Source organism: Onychostoma macrolepis, chromosome 19 (genome assembly GCF_012432095.1).
Source record: "Onychostoma macrolepis isolate SWU-2019 chromosome 19, ASM1243209v1, whole genome shotgun sequence".
Lineage (NCBI taxonomy): Eukaryota > Metazoa > Chordata > Actinopteri > Cypriniformes > Cyprinidae > Onychostoma > Onychostoma macrolepis.
The window spans coordinates 17,156,820-17,172,617 of record NC_081173.1 but is presented as its reverse complement, the minus strand read 5'-3'; the positions used below and the strand labels follow the sequence as shown (position 1 = coordinate 17,172,617).

Here is a 15,798-nt window from a genome sequence, read left to right as displayed (position 1 = left end):
GTGCATGGCAGGACAACAAGATGGAAGCCAAGAACATTGCTACCAGTTTGCCAAAGACTGTGTGAATGAGCCAGAAGACTATGAAAAGAATGTTTTGTCAGCAAATGAATGTCAGAAATAGAACGGATTGATATAAAAATAAGTGTATAATTTGACCAAAAAGCACCAGCTAACAGGGGACATTCTCAGAATTTTGGCTAACATTCTGGCAAGGTTCTTTCAGTTAAGAACAAACAATTATTCCAGTTGCATTAAATGAACGTTCATTTAAAGTTCTCTGGTCTTTTAATACAGATCTCAAAATGTTAGCACAAATTATTATGTTATTATAAATCATAATGGAATGTTTTTCTGAAACATTTTAGTTGGATTTTCATTACTACAGGTTTCAAAACGTCCAGAGAACATTCAAAAGTAGCATTTCCATTGCAAAGAGATTAAAAAAAAGTCAGTGTAGTTCAAATTTATGCACATTCACAAAAGTTCTAGCACTATGTGTGTGCCGGCTTTAAGCTGTAATTGTTTGGCTAATACCTTGACTAAATAATAAGGCAAGGAATTTAGGATCACACGTAGCTCTGTTATTGAAGTAAATAACATTAGAAGCTGTTCAGACACACTCAGCCTGCGCTGGCCACAATCCTGCCACTTACTCACTAAAAAACAAACATACTTGCTAATTCACGCTCACTATCTCTTTCTCCAGCACAGATGTACACATAAAAGCCTTTACAATTAAATGAATGTGAGTGGGAGTGTGTGTTTGTGGTGGGCCAAGACACCCATTATGCTTTCGCGTCACATAGTGTCCAACAGCGCCCATACTGGGCAGGCAGCTTCATCAAAGTTACTGTGTCCTGAGGTTGGCCCCAAGAATTTGGGACACAGACACAGTTGGTTTTGTCCTGCTCGTTCTGAACTGACATGCAGCCAGGCGCGCCATGGTGACAAGACTCACCAAAATTAAGGGTCCGGTCCTAAAAAAGAAAAAAAAAACACATTACACGGTGGCAAACTTTCCTCTGTGCCAGGGAGGCACACAAACCATTATGAGCCGGACTCCCCACGGCACTGGAACAATCCCAGTGCTTGGAGCCTCTGTTCTCATGCGGTACTGCACAGGTTCTGAGTCATGACGTATTTACTGACAACGCCGTGCGAGTTTTCGCACGAGCGCACCAGCAGCTCGGTAATGTACTTCTTGGTCAGATAAACCTCCCCTTGCACCTCTGTCACTGCGCCTATTAGTTCTTTTCTCTCGGCTATCGGAATCACCGGACCTGTCCGTTTGGAGAGCACAATTCAATTGGGATTTTTCACCTTTCCTGGCAGATTTGGAAAAGTTTTACCTCGATTTTTCCAGAAACACTGTTTCATTATGGGGCGAGCCTGTCACCGAGAGCTCGCGCTCCTGCCGCTCCTGGGATACTTGGCTTGCCTGACGCGCGCGGACGGTGGGTTTCTCTTGATGATCTGGGTGCGGTAATTTGTTTCACGCGCCTCTGCAATACACATTTACGCGAGGTGATGGGTGATGAATGGACGCATGCGTGTGCCCAGCTTCCAAAAGATCAGAAAGTTGTTTGGATGGTATATTTGTTCTTGGTGTGTGGTTATAAACCTTTGAAATCTTTGTGTGTGTGTATATATATATATATATATATATATATATATGAATAGTTTATTTGCAAAAACAGATAACTAAAAAAATTTTATTTAAAAAAAAATCATGTTTTTTATTATGTTATCGTGTTTTTATTGTGTTTTATTGTGTTAGTTAGCAGTTTTTTTTAGTTAATTTTTAACCTAGTCAAAATAACCCAACTGCAGTTTGATTGAGATTAACTGGAGCGCACAATGAAAAAACATGATTTCTGAGAATTTCTGAGTTATCTGTTTTGCAAACGAACTCTTCATATATATATATATATATATATATATATATATATATATATATATTAGTTGTATATTCTTTAAGTAATTTGATAATTTTTTTAAAGTAATTTTTGTATTTTTTTTTGTCATCTCTGTAGTTTCTTTTAATATAGGCTATTGTATAATATTCTATAATATATATTATAAAATTGTATTACATTTTATTACAGCTTGAATGAGTTACATCAAGTTAAACTAAATGAAAATAAGAAAATCTGAAATAAAATAGGTTTCACTTTCTAAATATATATATATATAGGCTATATGTGTGTGTGTGTGTGTGTGTGTAAATATATAAATACATGGGTCAGTGACCCATCTTTGTTCATTCTATTAAGTCATTTTAAAATACTTTAAAAATCAGTTTATAGGCCTACAGAGTGACTTGCATATATTCAATTTGTTTTAATAATTTTCTCATGCAACTTAAAGTTAAAAAAAAAGGTCTAGATGGTGTCTGGAGGCTCATTCAAAGACTGAAATTCTTGAGAAAAAAGAGAAAATGATAGTCTGTAATAAGTATTATTTATCAAATGAATCATTTTTTGTGTTGTTGTTAAATATTAATATTTAAAATAATTTTGTCAACCAAATTCAAAGTCAGTCTGGCGTAACCAACATGAAAGAAGCCATTTTGTTGTCATGTGACAAGAAAACTACAACTGATAAGACCCCTTTAGATGTTTAACTGTGCGTCAACGTCAGTATGATTTTTAAGAAAAACCACATATTTTTAATGAACTGTTTATTTCAAGTCAAAAGAAAGAAAACGTATATTCATGACTAATGTTAGAAACAAAATATGGCTTATTTGTTTTTGGTCTGTTGTTGTAGGCTTTTTAAAAATGATTTTTTAAGATTTTACTGCAATCCAAACACAAAATAAAGCATCTATCCTGTTTTATCTGATAGTTTTAGAGTCTTAGAGTATTGTATGTTTGACTGGCCTTTCTCACACATATACTGTAATCTATTCATGTTTGCTGTCATACTTTACTTTTTAGTTAGTAGAGTCAAAATCCTTTACTAAAGATCTAATTCACTTAATGAATTTCATGTTCATCCACCACAAACCCCTGATATCTTCACATCAGCATAACAGACTCATCAATATGACACTAATGAATTTGTAACAAACGATTGATAGATGACGGCTTGTTTGTGGTGGGTCTGCTTGATTAGTCAGGCTTCTGAACATGACTCAGTCTGGATTTACCTCACTGACACCAACCTGCTAACTTTATCTGTTCCAGTTCAAATTGATCCCAAATGATGATGTTACCTGATGTGTATTTATTAGACTTGGAGGCATGAGACATTTGGAAAAAATGCTGCATGATTGGTGACGTCCATTTAATTCTGATCTATAATTAGCTCAATTTCAGATGGTTTACACAGGAATTGACTCACTGATTTTATTTCCTCTGTTTGAGACTGTGACTAATTTATGATGAAATTAAGAAGCTGCCTTATGGAAGATCTGATAGAATGCTGTCTGATGTGTGTTTGTATTATATGTGTGTACAATATACTCTGTCAGGGTGGGGCTTGTGATAAAAATGGATTTATGTTTGTACCCTTTTTTTGCAACTTTGCAAGAAACGTTTAAATAATCCAAAGAACCTTTTTTGACTATAATCAGCTTTTTGTGCAGTTAAACATGTCCATTGATGATAACGATTCTTCATGGATCTCTGTGTCTTTAACCCTCATTTGGTATAGTTTTACACCTTCACACTGCCAAATACACTTTATACATGCAGTAACTGCCCTCACTTGACCCTATTCAGCTAATATCCTGCTGTAAAAAAATTGCTTTTTGCCATACAAAGCTATTTGGTGCTGTAATTCATAGCATTCATACCATCTGTAGATATCATATCAACATACTGTGGTTATATCCTTGCATTCTCTTAATTTCTCAATGTCCTTCTCATTTCCCCTGTTTGAGGTCATGTATACTCACTAATGTCATATAAATTGTCCGTTCTATGAGTAACACTGGTTAATTTTTTTACCAGTTTCTCCATTAGGACGTGTGTTCTTACTGGAATTGGAGAGCTTTCCAAAAGGTGGACAGGAGAAAGGGTTCGAGGCAGCAACGCATGCCTGTGTCGCTCAAGGGGCCCAGGTGGCATCCGGGGCCAACCTGCATCATGCAGTGTTGGAATGTGCCTTCTCAGCCTGCTCGCGTGGTTGGCTCTCTGGACCGAGTGTTGGGTAAGAACATTAATTACCTGAAGAACAGATGCTGTCAATCAAAGTGTTGTTTTGTTGAACAGGCATTGTGCTTTTTGAGGCACAATAATGAGATAGCTTGCTTGCGTATATCTGTGTTTTTGTGTGTGATTGCAAGACAGAGAGAATCCTACCTGTGAATTCAGCCAGAACATTCCTATTTACACCTCAGGGCCTGAGAGAAATGGACCTGAGCTGCTGTGAGGGAACACATCAGCACCTTCCATGTGTTCATTTTCTGTGCTGCTCCATTGCTGAGGTGTATTACTTTACCACTTCGCACAAATCCCAAAATAATTATCACATCGAAAATGTGGTCCAAAACGACTCTTTCTTTTTCAAATGAAATATATATAGTGGGCCCAAAAAGTGTTAGTAAAGAAATACATAAAGTATGAATTGCATTGCCTTGAATAACAAAATATCAAACCAATTATATTTTTATATAGTATTAAATAATATATATTATAATAATAATATATAATAATATTTACTGCATAAAATAAAATAAAAAATGATTGTAACACACATATTTTACATTTTGGTACATATATTATGTAAACATTATGTATACGTTTTGGTCAGTATATTTGTTTCATATTTTTGAAAGAAGTCTCTTATGTCCATCAAGGCTGCATATTTAAAATACAGTAAAATAGTGATATTGTGAATATTTATGTTCTATTTTAATATATTTTAAAATGTAATTTATTCCTGTGATTGCAAATCTGAATTTTCAGGATCATTACCCCAGTCTTCAGTGTCTCATGGTCCTTCGGAAATCATTCTAACATGCTGATTTGATGATCAAGAAATATTTCAATTGTTATAAACAAAAGTGGTGCTTAATTCCTTAATTGGAAACCTTGGCACATTTTTTTCAGGTTTTTTGATGCATAGAAAGAACAGCATACTTGTAATATAGAAATGTTGTCCTTGCTGTTACTTTTGATCATCCTTTAAACTTTTGAACAATAATATATATTCACTTACAATTATGCTTACAAGAAAAAAGCAATGGGGTAAGAAAAATAAGCTTAATTCAATATTGTTTGTTCTAAGCTGTACTCTTCTTTCTGATAAGTCTGGAATACAAAATTCAAAGCATTCTGTTGTTATCAAGCATGAATTTGTGCATGTCTGAGGCCTTTGTTGAATATCACTTCCATCTGCAAGTTTTGCCAAAAGCAGTGGCCTTTCTCTTCAGAACGACCTATAGATTACATATGGATTTCTGGGTCGTGACACATAAATTTCACATAAATGACATACACGTGAAAATCTACCTCAGTGCAGCTGAGCCTTAGTAACTAAACTTTGACACAGGGTGTTTCCTAGTAACTTAACACTGTCCCAGGAGAGTCCAGTAAGGACTCAAGCAGTCTGGTTGTGGTTTGAGCCCCCCTCTGCACCCACTCAGACATACCCACATGCTCATAATTCTGATTAAGACCTCACAGCTGAGTGTTAAAAGGTGAGGTAAGCAACTTACTTCCCTCACAAACATTTGGAGGAATGTCTCTAAAAGATTTGGGATGAAACAGACAGACATTCTTGGTTGTAGACATGCACAGTATATTCAGAAACCTTGACTGACTTCTTGAAGTCAAGTTTTAAATAGTTGATAGTTCTGTTTGAAGCCAATGTAAAATGACTATAAATGCAAGCGTCACATTCTATATTAATGCGGCACATTGCTATATTGCTTGGCAACTGAGAACATTCTACAGTTAAAATAATGAACAATATCACTTGGTGGAAGAGCTATTTATTCTGGTGATTATTAATAATACTTTTTATTTGTTCAGCTGTTTCTTTAATGATTAAACGTTTTTCTAAATGTTAATTATTGATCATATGGTTTTAGGACACTCAGTTTTGCATTGTCTATAAACACTGCATGGTAAAATCACTGTAATGCAGAGGTTTCCAGATTTTTGATGCCAAAGACCCCAAATATTATGAGTTTCTTGTGGCTTATTGCATATTTTACTCACTCTCGCATTTTTGTTCTAACAGACACACAATCAGAGAGAGGTACTGTCCGACACAAGCTTTAAAAATATACACACACACGACAGAAAACAGACCTGTGATGTAAATTTATACAAACACTGGAGACATAGTAATGTGATGGGGATATACTGCATAAAGTGTGTGTGTTGAAATAGTACATGAGCTGACTATGTAAGCAGAATTTAACAGTGACATCATGTCTGATGCCTTTATAATGGAAAAGATAAAAAAAAAATTGAGAAAGAATTCCTCTAATTTACTTTCAGGACTACAGTGTGCAGTGGCGTCCCGGGGAGTTTGAGGCCAGTTGATGTGCAGTTGGAGAATTTAACCGCGGACACTGAGAGGCTGGGCGTGTTCTGCGTGAAAGATAGCGGTCAGTTTTAAATCACTGACACTGGAAGACTGTGTTTTTTCACTTATGAGGGATCATGAGGGACTATTTCATGTAACACATACCTAAAAACTTTGGCCTGTTTCATACCGCATGTGGAAACAGAAGAGCAAAAGCATGTGTGTTAGTTTCAGCGCCAACACAGAGGAGTTTTCAAACTTTTTATGCCAAGGACCCCCAAATATGATTGTGTATTCAAAAAATATGATTGTATTTCAAAAACATTTTAGTATATTTATTTTGCACTACCATCACATTGGTAAAGATTCTCAGCAGCCAACCTCCTATAAACGTTTTATAATTTATGATGTTTATAAAGGGATTATTCAATATATTACTCCAGAAATTACTTTTCTCTTCTATAACTGTCACTATAGAATGCTGTCACAATGTGAGCCTGATAGTGTGCAGTGTGAAACTGGCTTTACATGTAATTTAATCTTTTCACTTTATAATTTATGACACGCTGTTCACCTTTCATCCATCAGATGCTCCATGTGGGCAGCCACCTTTATTCCCACACTCACATCTGCAGGGGAAAACTGGTCTGGACCTGGGGGATGAACTTCTGTATACCTGTGACCAAGGATACAAACTTCCCAATGGAGATACGGGCTTCAGTCTGCTTTGCGACAGTTGTGGAGAATGGTACGGCCTGGTGCAGCATTGCGTGAAAGGTGAGCTGTGAACACAATGATGACATTTAAAAATAAAAGGAGCCATGCTGAATATGAGACAGAGGCTCCAAAATGCATAATTCTTGAGGTTCAAAGGGTTTATTTGGCTTTCGGGCGTAGTCTTCAATATGTTTTATTTGTAGCAGATGATCCTGAAGGCCACATCGACTATGAAGATAAGTTCACAGATGGCCATCTCCTTGAGAATCCGAGGGAGGAGCATCATATTTCTTTGAATCCAGGAGGAACGCAGTCCACTGTTCATGAAGTAGAAGAATCCTCTCCTGAGCCTGAGCCTGAGCCTGAGCCTGAGCCTGAGCCTGAGCCTGAGCCTGAGCCTGAGCCAGAGCCAGAGCCTGAGCGGACAGTCATGTCTGAGGAGGAGAAGGAGAATGATGGAGATTCAACTATATCAGTCACTGAACCTCCAGTGTCTCAACTCAGTCAGAAGCACATGTTCTGGTTCCCTTCAGAGGCCTTCCAAGAAGAGAAGGAGCAGTCGGGTATCACCACTGATTCCTCCTCTGTTAAAAACCCCAGTGAAGATGAGAGTCACATGACGGTCAAAACAACCAACAGCCAGTCTGGTCCTGACATTATCGAAGAGGAAAGTGACTATACGACAGATCCTCCCACCGATGAACCTACCAGTCCCAGTGCCGGCGGCTCAGACGAGTCCTGGCTAGATGGATACCCTGTTACTCAGGATGAAGATAAAGCTGGAGGTGAGTCCACAGGGGAGGCAGGGCCAGAACAAGGTGCGGAGTCAGAAACAGAGACCTTGACTGGCCACTCAGAAGTTGAGGTGTTTGAGGATGTAACCAAAAACCCTGTGGAAGAAGAGACCAGGGGTTTCATTGACAAGCCTGAGGAGGACGAAAATGGAGAAATAAAAAATCCTGAGGACACAATCCACAGGAAAGGAGACGAGGAGGAGCTCGGTAAAGGGACAACCAGATTTGAAAAGGAAGAGTCTGTTGTAACACCTTATGAGGAAACAACTGAAGGACTTTCAGAAGATGAAATGGCGAAAAAAACGTACACACCAGAGGAAACAGACTCTGATGGATCCAAAACATTGGGGTTTGATGGTGTTACTGACAGTCCAAATGGTGTGGAGGTGAAGCCCACCACCTTCATTACTGAGATCACACCCAGTACAGATGATATTGCTGTGCCCATGTGGCCCATGCCGTACACACCGGCTTCCGCTCCTGAAAACGTGAGCACCAGTCAAGGCGGCTTGGGCCCTGAAAACACATCCACACCTTCTGGGATGGTACATCTGGATGGGCCACCTGATTATGTCACCAGCATGCCCACACCCGTCATCAAGGATCCATGGGAAACCTTCGATGACCACTTCCTGGAGCACATCCCAGGTCATGTCCCAACTGAAAACCCTGAAAATCGGAGCGTGATGGAACGAGGTGGAGATCACAGCCTGGATCATCAGGAGCGGGCTGGAGAGGGTGCTTGTGCAGAAGACCCCTGTCACGGTTCAGGCCGTGGGCCCATGATCGCGGCCATTATCGTTGGCATCATAGCAGCGGTGGTGGGTGTGGTCTTGGGGGTGTGGTGTTATAAAAAGAGGCAACAAAAGAGCTCTCACTACCAGCTCAATGGAACTAACAGGCAAACACAGTGCATTGAATTACAACAGACTGTGTGAAAGTCATACAGATCCTCATAAAGCCACACAGCTTACTCAACCATCAATACATAGCCATTTATGTGTGAACATTACAGTCTACGTCCACCAGGGCTCAGCAAAATCCAGAGTAGAAAAAGTCTATCTATCTATCTATCTATTGTTCTATCATCCATCTTTCTAGATAACAAAACTTTCTGTAACCAACATTCAAAGTTGACAAACTTTGCTTTTCTAATTTTGTAGTACAATTATATTCATTTCTTTACATTTTTTATTCACTGAAATGTCCTTTAAATTCAAGAATTGCATTGGAAAATAATCTTAATTCAATTGTGAATGCCACACAACCCTGACTTTCACACTAACACAAGGTGTCTCTGTTTAACAGTCCTTTATCGCACAAGGTTGGATTGTTTAGTGCTTATTTAGTTAGTATTTCTTTATATTTTCATTGTATTGTGAATAATTGATATATCATGAATCTGATGTCTTCTCTTGCTTTGGACGGACTCCATTGGACATGTGTGTACGTGGTGCCCGTCTGTCCAGATTTGTACGTGTTTATAGCTTTGTCCATTAGTGAGTAAGCGTGTGTAAGAGAATCATTGTGACTTTAGCCTATTTTGATTTTGAAAGAGAGCAGTCAGTTCAAAAGAGAGTGTGGTTGAACTGTGTGCGCAGTTGAGTTTCTACCTTGCAGACAGGTGAGACATTCTGGTCAGAGGAACTGAGGGTGAATTCTGATTGGCTTTCAGCTCTTATAGACCTAGAGCAGGCAGAATAAATAGCTTTCATCCCTAAATTTAGAATACAATGAGCATTTGTTCATTTCAGACCTTTTTCCTATAAATAAGTGAGTTTCTTGGGGTTGAGCTCAGGACTCAGAAAGATTCACACTCACAGACAGGTGAGACATTCTTCTCAGAGGAACTAAGGGTGGATTCTGATTGGCTTTCAACACATTTACAGCTTATTGAGTTTCAGTTTCTTTAAAATATATGTAGTGCTATAAAAGTTATATCATAGCAGACTATTTTCTACATAACATTTTCCCAAATATCTCATTGATGTTCAGTGCAAACGTTTTGGCCATGTCTTATACAAGATATTCAGCTCGTTCATCACCTCCAGCAACGTTTATGAGGCATATTTATATCATGTGTATTATAAATGTAAAAACTTCTTAGATTTTAGAACTAGTGAATTAAAACAAAAACACAAATCAAACACAGATATGTCTAGAATCACTTTTTATTTCAATTGTCATACTGAGGTCAAACATATAGTATGCTATTTTTAGATAATATTAATAATAGGTAATTAAGTGTAGTAAAGTCATTTATTTCTAGGTGTTGTTAGAGCAAATGTAGCATTTTTATATTGTTTGATTGAATTATAAAGTGAAGAAAAGTGGAGTAAAACTTCATGAATTTTGCAGGGTCATTTGTAAGTATCCATTAATGATCGACTGACAGTATTAACCTTATCTAACTGTTTGGGTAATTTTGATTGTTGGCTGTTGTTGTTGTTGTTGTTGTCTTTTAATATGTTTTCCAGCCCTGACATCTCTATTTAGTAGAGAAGCTAGCACAGTCTTATTTTACATTAGCCATTTAGAGGACGCTTTTATCCAAAGATACTTACAAATGATGAAAATCACAAGCAATTTATCATACAAGAGCCAAAAGGCTTGCATTACCTTACAAAATAATCTCATTTCTAGATCAAGAAATCAGTTCCAGTTGGCTGCTGTAGATATATTTAAAGCTACAGTGGATAAATACATGAACTTCTTACCATAAAACTGGTAATTTGCTATATGTGAGGTAAATGTGGCCATTGGAACTATTTTATTTGCTCTGATATCTTCTGAAGGTTATTTTCTGAACTGTAAAGTGTTTTTATTGTGATGTGGAACTGTGAGACTTCATACTCTTTGTTCTATTAATCTTTTCAATTCCATTTGAAGCTAAAACTGCTTGGTAATATCAACATTACACTGTAACAATGTCAGTTAGATGTGACATGAGGGTATCTGACTAAACATAGCTGTGGAAAACTAACGGAACATTAACCAATAAATTACTTTGGGGGGAAAATGGCCGCTTTAGTCTTCTTTGGTGTCAACATTACTTAAATAGGCTTAAAAAAACATTTCCTTCCTAAAATAGTGTCTCTGTACGTGTGTAAGAGCAGCAGAGCCAAATCTGATATCACAAAAGAGGGACATGTTTCTGTGTCTATGCTGTCGTTTTTACCACAAAACAAAGACGAAACACTCAGAAACACTCCTGCATACAAATACTCACACAGCGGGAGAACAGAGACTTGTTTAAATGTGTTTAAACATGGAGTATCTGTGCAGTTTATCACACCATAGTAGGAAAAACCCACAGAGAAAAGGAAAGAAGGGGTGGGGGATGAGGAAAGAGAGATGTGGAGGGAGTCTGGATTAAAAAATGACCGTCCACATGCACTCTTAAAAGTAAAAGTGTTTTGCTTAAGGTCTAGTGTTTAGTCTTTTGCTATTATATTTAGTCTGAATGTTTACTGCTTTAAAGGGCAGGCAACACTGCTTCAGCCTTTGAAATAGACAAGTTTGTTTGAGTTCTTCTACACAGCACCATTTTACACATATTTTGAATAATAGCCAAGTGAACATTTGTGAAGTTATCAACAACAACATATTAGTGCCAACATTTGGTCCAAACAGATTGCGTGCGGCTTGGGATAACCAAAACTTTGCTAAGCTCAGGGTCTTAAAGTAAGTCAGTCCTTCTGAAATGCCAAATGCACAAATTCTCCACCAGAAGGAGGATTGTACAAAGATATTATAACACTTGAGGTAACAAAATATTAATTAAAACAATACAGATATAGAAAATGACAGATGAACTAACCAGTATTTCACAGCACAAAAGCGTTGAGTTTAAGCATTTTCATCCACATTATTTATTACAACAGCACCCGCATCTGTAACAATCAGCCAAAAAATACATTTTCAGTGTTTAAGCAGTTCTTGGGGCCCAATTCTGCCTGGATATCATATCTTCACACGGTAACAACATTGATCGGACTGTATTCAGCATAGAAAAGTAATCTCCATTAATTACAACAATCCAACCAACAAAATAAAACACATCATTGTTTTCTCTGAGATACAGAAAATTGACTGGGACTAAGATTCAAAATTATAATCTTTTGGCTTGTGGTGCATAATCTGTACTTACATGTGTCAATGTAAGTACATATTTTAGTACAGATGTCTACAGTAAAAAGATATCAACACTTCCAATCACCAACCCCTAAATAAATACAAGAACACAAAATGGTACAGGATGGTCCATCCTGGATGGAGAATACCTTTATGGTCTTTTTCACAATGTTTTCATTTCAGTGCAAATTAAATCGTTTATTCATTCTCGGCATCAAGATATTCATCAAGAAACTCTACGACTTCACCCTGAAAGAGAAAAATGGTTGGACGAAGAGTTAGAGAAAGAATGGTACTATGAAAGAATGATCCTAAAATTACACTGCGCTGTAATTAAATAAGCATAGAAATACTTTAATTTACCAGCCACTAGAGGGCGGTGTGACGCAGTAAACGGCTCAGAGTGAATCAGTAAGCATAGTGCGCACCCAAGTGGCCAAAACTCACATTGCAAGTATTCAGCACTGCTCCGAATATTTGAAAAACACCTTCATGTTTCATACAAGCATCCAAACAACCCATGCACAAACACTCTCAGCTCTCACCTCATCATCTGACAGTAACTTCTGTTTGGCAAATTCTAGCATCTGCAGCTGTAGCGTTGTCTGATTGTAGTACCGTACTGCTTCCTGTCATGTGAGAATGCATCATGAGTACATCATCAAACATCTACAGAAAAATCAATGTGTTTATTCATTATTTACCATGATGTGAGACACCTACCGCTCTAGGGAAGAAATCCTCATCAGTCAGGCCAAATTTTTCTCTGTGGTACCGATAATAATCCACATTATTCTTCATCACCTCATCACTGGGATCAAAGAGCATGTAGCTGGCCACACACGGTACAGCGTTCTTCAGATCATTCACTGAGCGAGAATGAAGGACAGAAACTTTTCAATGGAAGCGTGTGTTTCATATATATCGGCTATTCACATTCATGGTTCACGTAAGTTGTTATGTAAACAGAGAACTTTCTAGACTTACATTTATAATAAGCAAACTGGAGGTAGTGATACATGGTTGCCACAAATTTCTCAACAACAAATCCACCAACAACCGGTGTGAGCTCGCTCTCACAGTGAACCTTTCTCTCCAGAACCTCTGTGTAATGATCTAAAGACAGATACAGATATGTTATGTTTCAGCTTGAGTTACAAAGGATCTCAGAGGCAGACACAACCAGATATGCCAACCTGCAATGGACGGGTAAAAGTCTTTGAAGTCTTTGATCTGTCTGGATCCCTCTGACGCTGCAATGCACTCATCATACACTTTGAAAAAGTCTCTCAGTGCCAGCTCCATATCTGACACTGACGTTCTGAAGTTATCACCATTGTACGCCCGCACGGCCCGAATGAACAGCATCTAAATAAGAAGGATCCGCATCAACCATATGTAACTGTTAATTTAACACGGTATATTACATTGTTTATTAAATAATTACAGTTGTACACATTTACCTAAACTTGGATTACACAGATGAAGATATATATTATTATAGATAAATATTATATATGCATTACTGCTAAAAAAGTTTGGGGTCTTGAGATTTGTTAATGTTTTTAAAATAAGTCTCTTATGCTCACCAAAGCTGCATTCATTTGCTCAAAATTACAGTAAATAAGTAATATTGTGAAACGTTATTAGAATTTAAAATACCCGTTTTTAATTTTATGGATTTTAAAATGTTATTTATTCCTGTGACGGCAAAGCTTTAGTATCACATCCTTCAGAAATCATTCTTATATTTTGATTTGATGGTCAAGAAACATTTCTTATTATATTCATTGTTGAGAACAGTTGTGCTGCGTAATATTTTTTCTCAAGATTCCTTGACGAAGAGTAGTTCAAAAGAACAGCATTTATTTGAAACAAAAATATGTTAAAATTAGAAATCTCTTTTGATCAATTTAATGCATCCTAGCTGAACAAAAAAAAAATGTATTAATCATACTGCCCCCAAACTTCTGTTATGTCTATTTCTGCATATAATTGAATACACATTGGTCATTATAAGTAATGCTATCAGCATATCTGAAAGAAAGATGTAATTCGAAAACAAACATGAATTTCAGGATTTCTTAGTATTTAGTTTGACCCCATTTTGCTTTAATGGCAGCAGCTCTCAAGGAGCATTAATAAGAGGATTTATATGAGGATTTGATTTCCTTTTATTCAGTGTTTTGTGAATGGGGTCTCACCTCATATGACTTGGTCTCCAGGTCTTTCATATGTTCATCAGCTCCAGGTAAACTCTTGTAATAGTTCATGTTCCTCTGCATCATCTCATCATCAGGATGCTTCAGGAGGAACGTGTACGCTGCAGATACAGCTTTGGCCAAATTATCACTCTGGAATAATTCATAATACTCCATTTTGTCAGACATTTCCAAACCAAAACTCTGCACATCAAACAAATCATGGTACTAAAAATGGTAAAACCACTGATTTTTATGTACCGTAGTATGCTATTCTTTTAACATGATATTTTGGTAATATCAGGGATTTTCCACAGGTACTTGAACATTGCATTGCACATGATAGTATTCTTTGAAGTAGCCTACTTTGAAATACCATGCATTGTGATGGTACCATGGTATTACCATCTAATACAATCTACACAACGAAAAAGGGCAAAAATCAACCATATCGCACTATCACGTTTTTCACTGTGAACCATCTGCAGTCCTATTATGTATTACCATGTTACAGTATTGCAAAACACTCACTTACCCTTAAACTAGCTTAATAAATAATTGTAGAGGTAATGAGAGAAAGTTAATGTTTTGTAGCAGACTCACTTTGAAGTAAGCAAACTGTAGGTACTTGTAGGGTTCCCGTTTCTCAAACTCCTCGATGGTTTCACGGCTGGGGAGCGTCTGTCTGAAGGCAGGTAAGCCCTGCTTGCATCGCTTCAGACACTGAGCTCGCTTCATCACGTTACCGAAGGCGTGCAGCTCGGGGAAGTCGCTGAAGCGCGTCTCGTCGTCGAGGCGCACCATGCTGCAGTTGAGGTTACAGAAGGCCTCGCTGTCCCTGAGCAGCCGGTACAGCCGGAGACTCATCTCCAGAAACTCCACGCTCTCGGGCCACTTCTCCTCACTGTACTTGTCTAAAGCGTGTCGGTACGCCGAGTCCAGGGGCATAAGCTCGTGCCGTGGGAAACTGCGAAAGTTGTATTTCTCATACTGCGCAAGAACGCAAAAAGAAAAACAGAATAAAAGAAACGCAAGCCTGAGGCAGTGAGATGAGGAGGCCATGGTCCCGTATGGGAATCCCAAAGTACGCAGGAGTGTGAGAGCACAAGACCCGCCCGCTCCGCAGCCTCTCCACGTCCCCAAACTCAGTCAGAACACACCCTTCCCCCATGAAGCTAAAAAATATAAAAATAAACATTACAGTGATTTACTAAAATATATACATTTATTCGTCAAATCCCACCGGTAACATTTACTTTCAAATTTGAAGAATCGAAAAGAGCATATAGATAGGCATAGTTAGGCTATGCAACTATTAAAGTTCACACTCTCTTGATTTGTGAACATTTAGCTGTAAGTAGTTACATAACCAGAACAGTTTAATTCCACTCTGTCCCTTTAAAAGATATTTGTGTCCAAACTCTGCAAGGAAGCATGTAAAATATGTCGTTATATAGATACATAATTAT

At 37.7% G+C, this 15,798-nt stretch overlaps 2 protein-coding genes across 3 annotated transcripts; one reads left to right on the top strand and one right to left on the bottom strand.

Moving 5' to 3' along the window:
- Positions 1-1,021: 1,021 nt before the first annotated feature.
- susd5 (sushi domain containing 5) lies at positions 1,022-11,712 on the top strand. Of its 2 annotated transcripts, none has more exons than XM_058753063.1 (5): positions 1,022-1,454; positions 3,957-4,155; positions 6,456-6,565; positions 7,072-7,260; positions 7,407-11,712. In XM_058753063.1, the coding sequence occupies exons 1-5, from the start codon at positions 1,379-1,381 to the stop codon at positions 8,930-8,932; spliced, it is 2,100 nt and encodes a 699-aa protein (XP_058609046.1). In that variant the 5' UTR covers positions 1,022-1,378; the 3' UTR covers positions 8,933-11,712. The 2 variants fall into 2 exon arrangements, with proteins under 2 accessions (XP_058609046.1, XP_058609045.1); XM_058753062.1 differs by having other exon boundaries at positions 7,404-11,712.
- Positions 11,713-11,848: 136 nt separating this feature from the next.
- Positions 11,849-15,525, bottom strand: crtap (cartilage associated protein). Its single transcript, XM_058753066.1, has 7 exons — positions 14,933-15,525; positions 14,333-14,482; positions 13,325-13,496; positions 13,116-13,244; positions 12,852-12,997; positions 12,674-12,757; positions 11,849-12,377 (listed from the first exon to the last, which is right to left on the bottom strand). The coding sequence occupies exons 1-7, from the start codon at positions 15,389-15,391 to the stop codon at positions 12,327-12,329; spliced, it is 1,191 nt and encodes a 396-aa protein (XP_058609049.1). The 5' UTR covers positions 15,392-15,525; the 3' UTR covers positions 11,849-12,326.
- Between the last annotated feature and the right edge of the window lie 273 nt (positions 15,526-15,798).

Excerpts from the sequence above, each read along its gene's own strand:
- susd5 (XM_058753062.1), top strand. The coding sequence starts at position 1,379 with ATGGGGCGAGCCTGTCACCGAGAGCTCGCGCTCCTGCCGCTCCTGGGA. Across the intron at positions 1,455-3,956 it reads TTGCCTGACGCGCGCGGACG|TTTCTCCATTAGGACGTGTG; the intron begins GTGGGTTTCTCT and ends TTTTTTTACCAG. Across the intron at positions 4,156-6,455 it reads CTCTCTGGACCGAGTGTTGG|GACTACAGTGTGCAGTGGCG; the intron begins GTAAGAACATTA and ends ATTTACTTTCAG.
- crtap (XM_058753066.1), bottom strand. The coding sequence starts at position 15,391 with ATGGCCTCCTCATCTCACTGCCTCAGGCTTGCGTTTCTTTTATTCTGT. Across the intron at positions 14,483-14,932 it reads TACAGTTTGCTTACTTCAAA|AGTGATAATTTGGCCAAAGC; the intron begins GTGAGTCTGCTA and ends GAATTATTCCAG. Across the intron at positions 13,245-13,324 it reads CTTTTACCCGTCCATTGCAG|ATCATTACACAGAGGTTCTG; the intron begins GTTGGCATATCT and ends ATCTGTCTTTAG.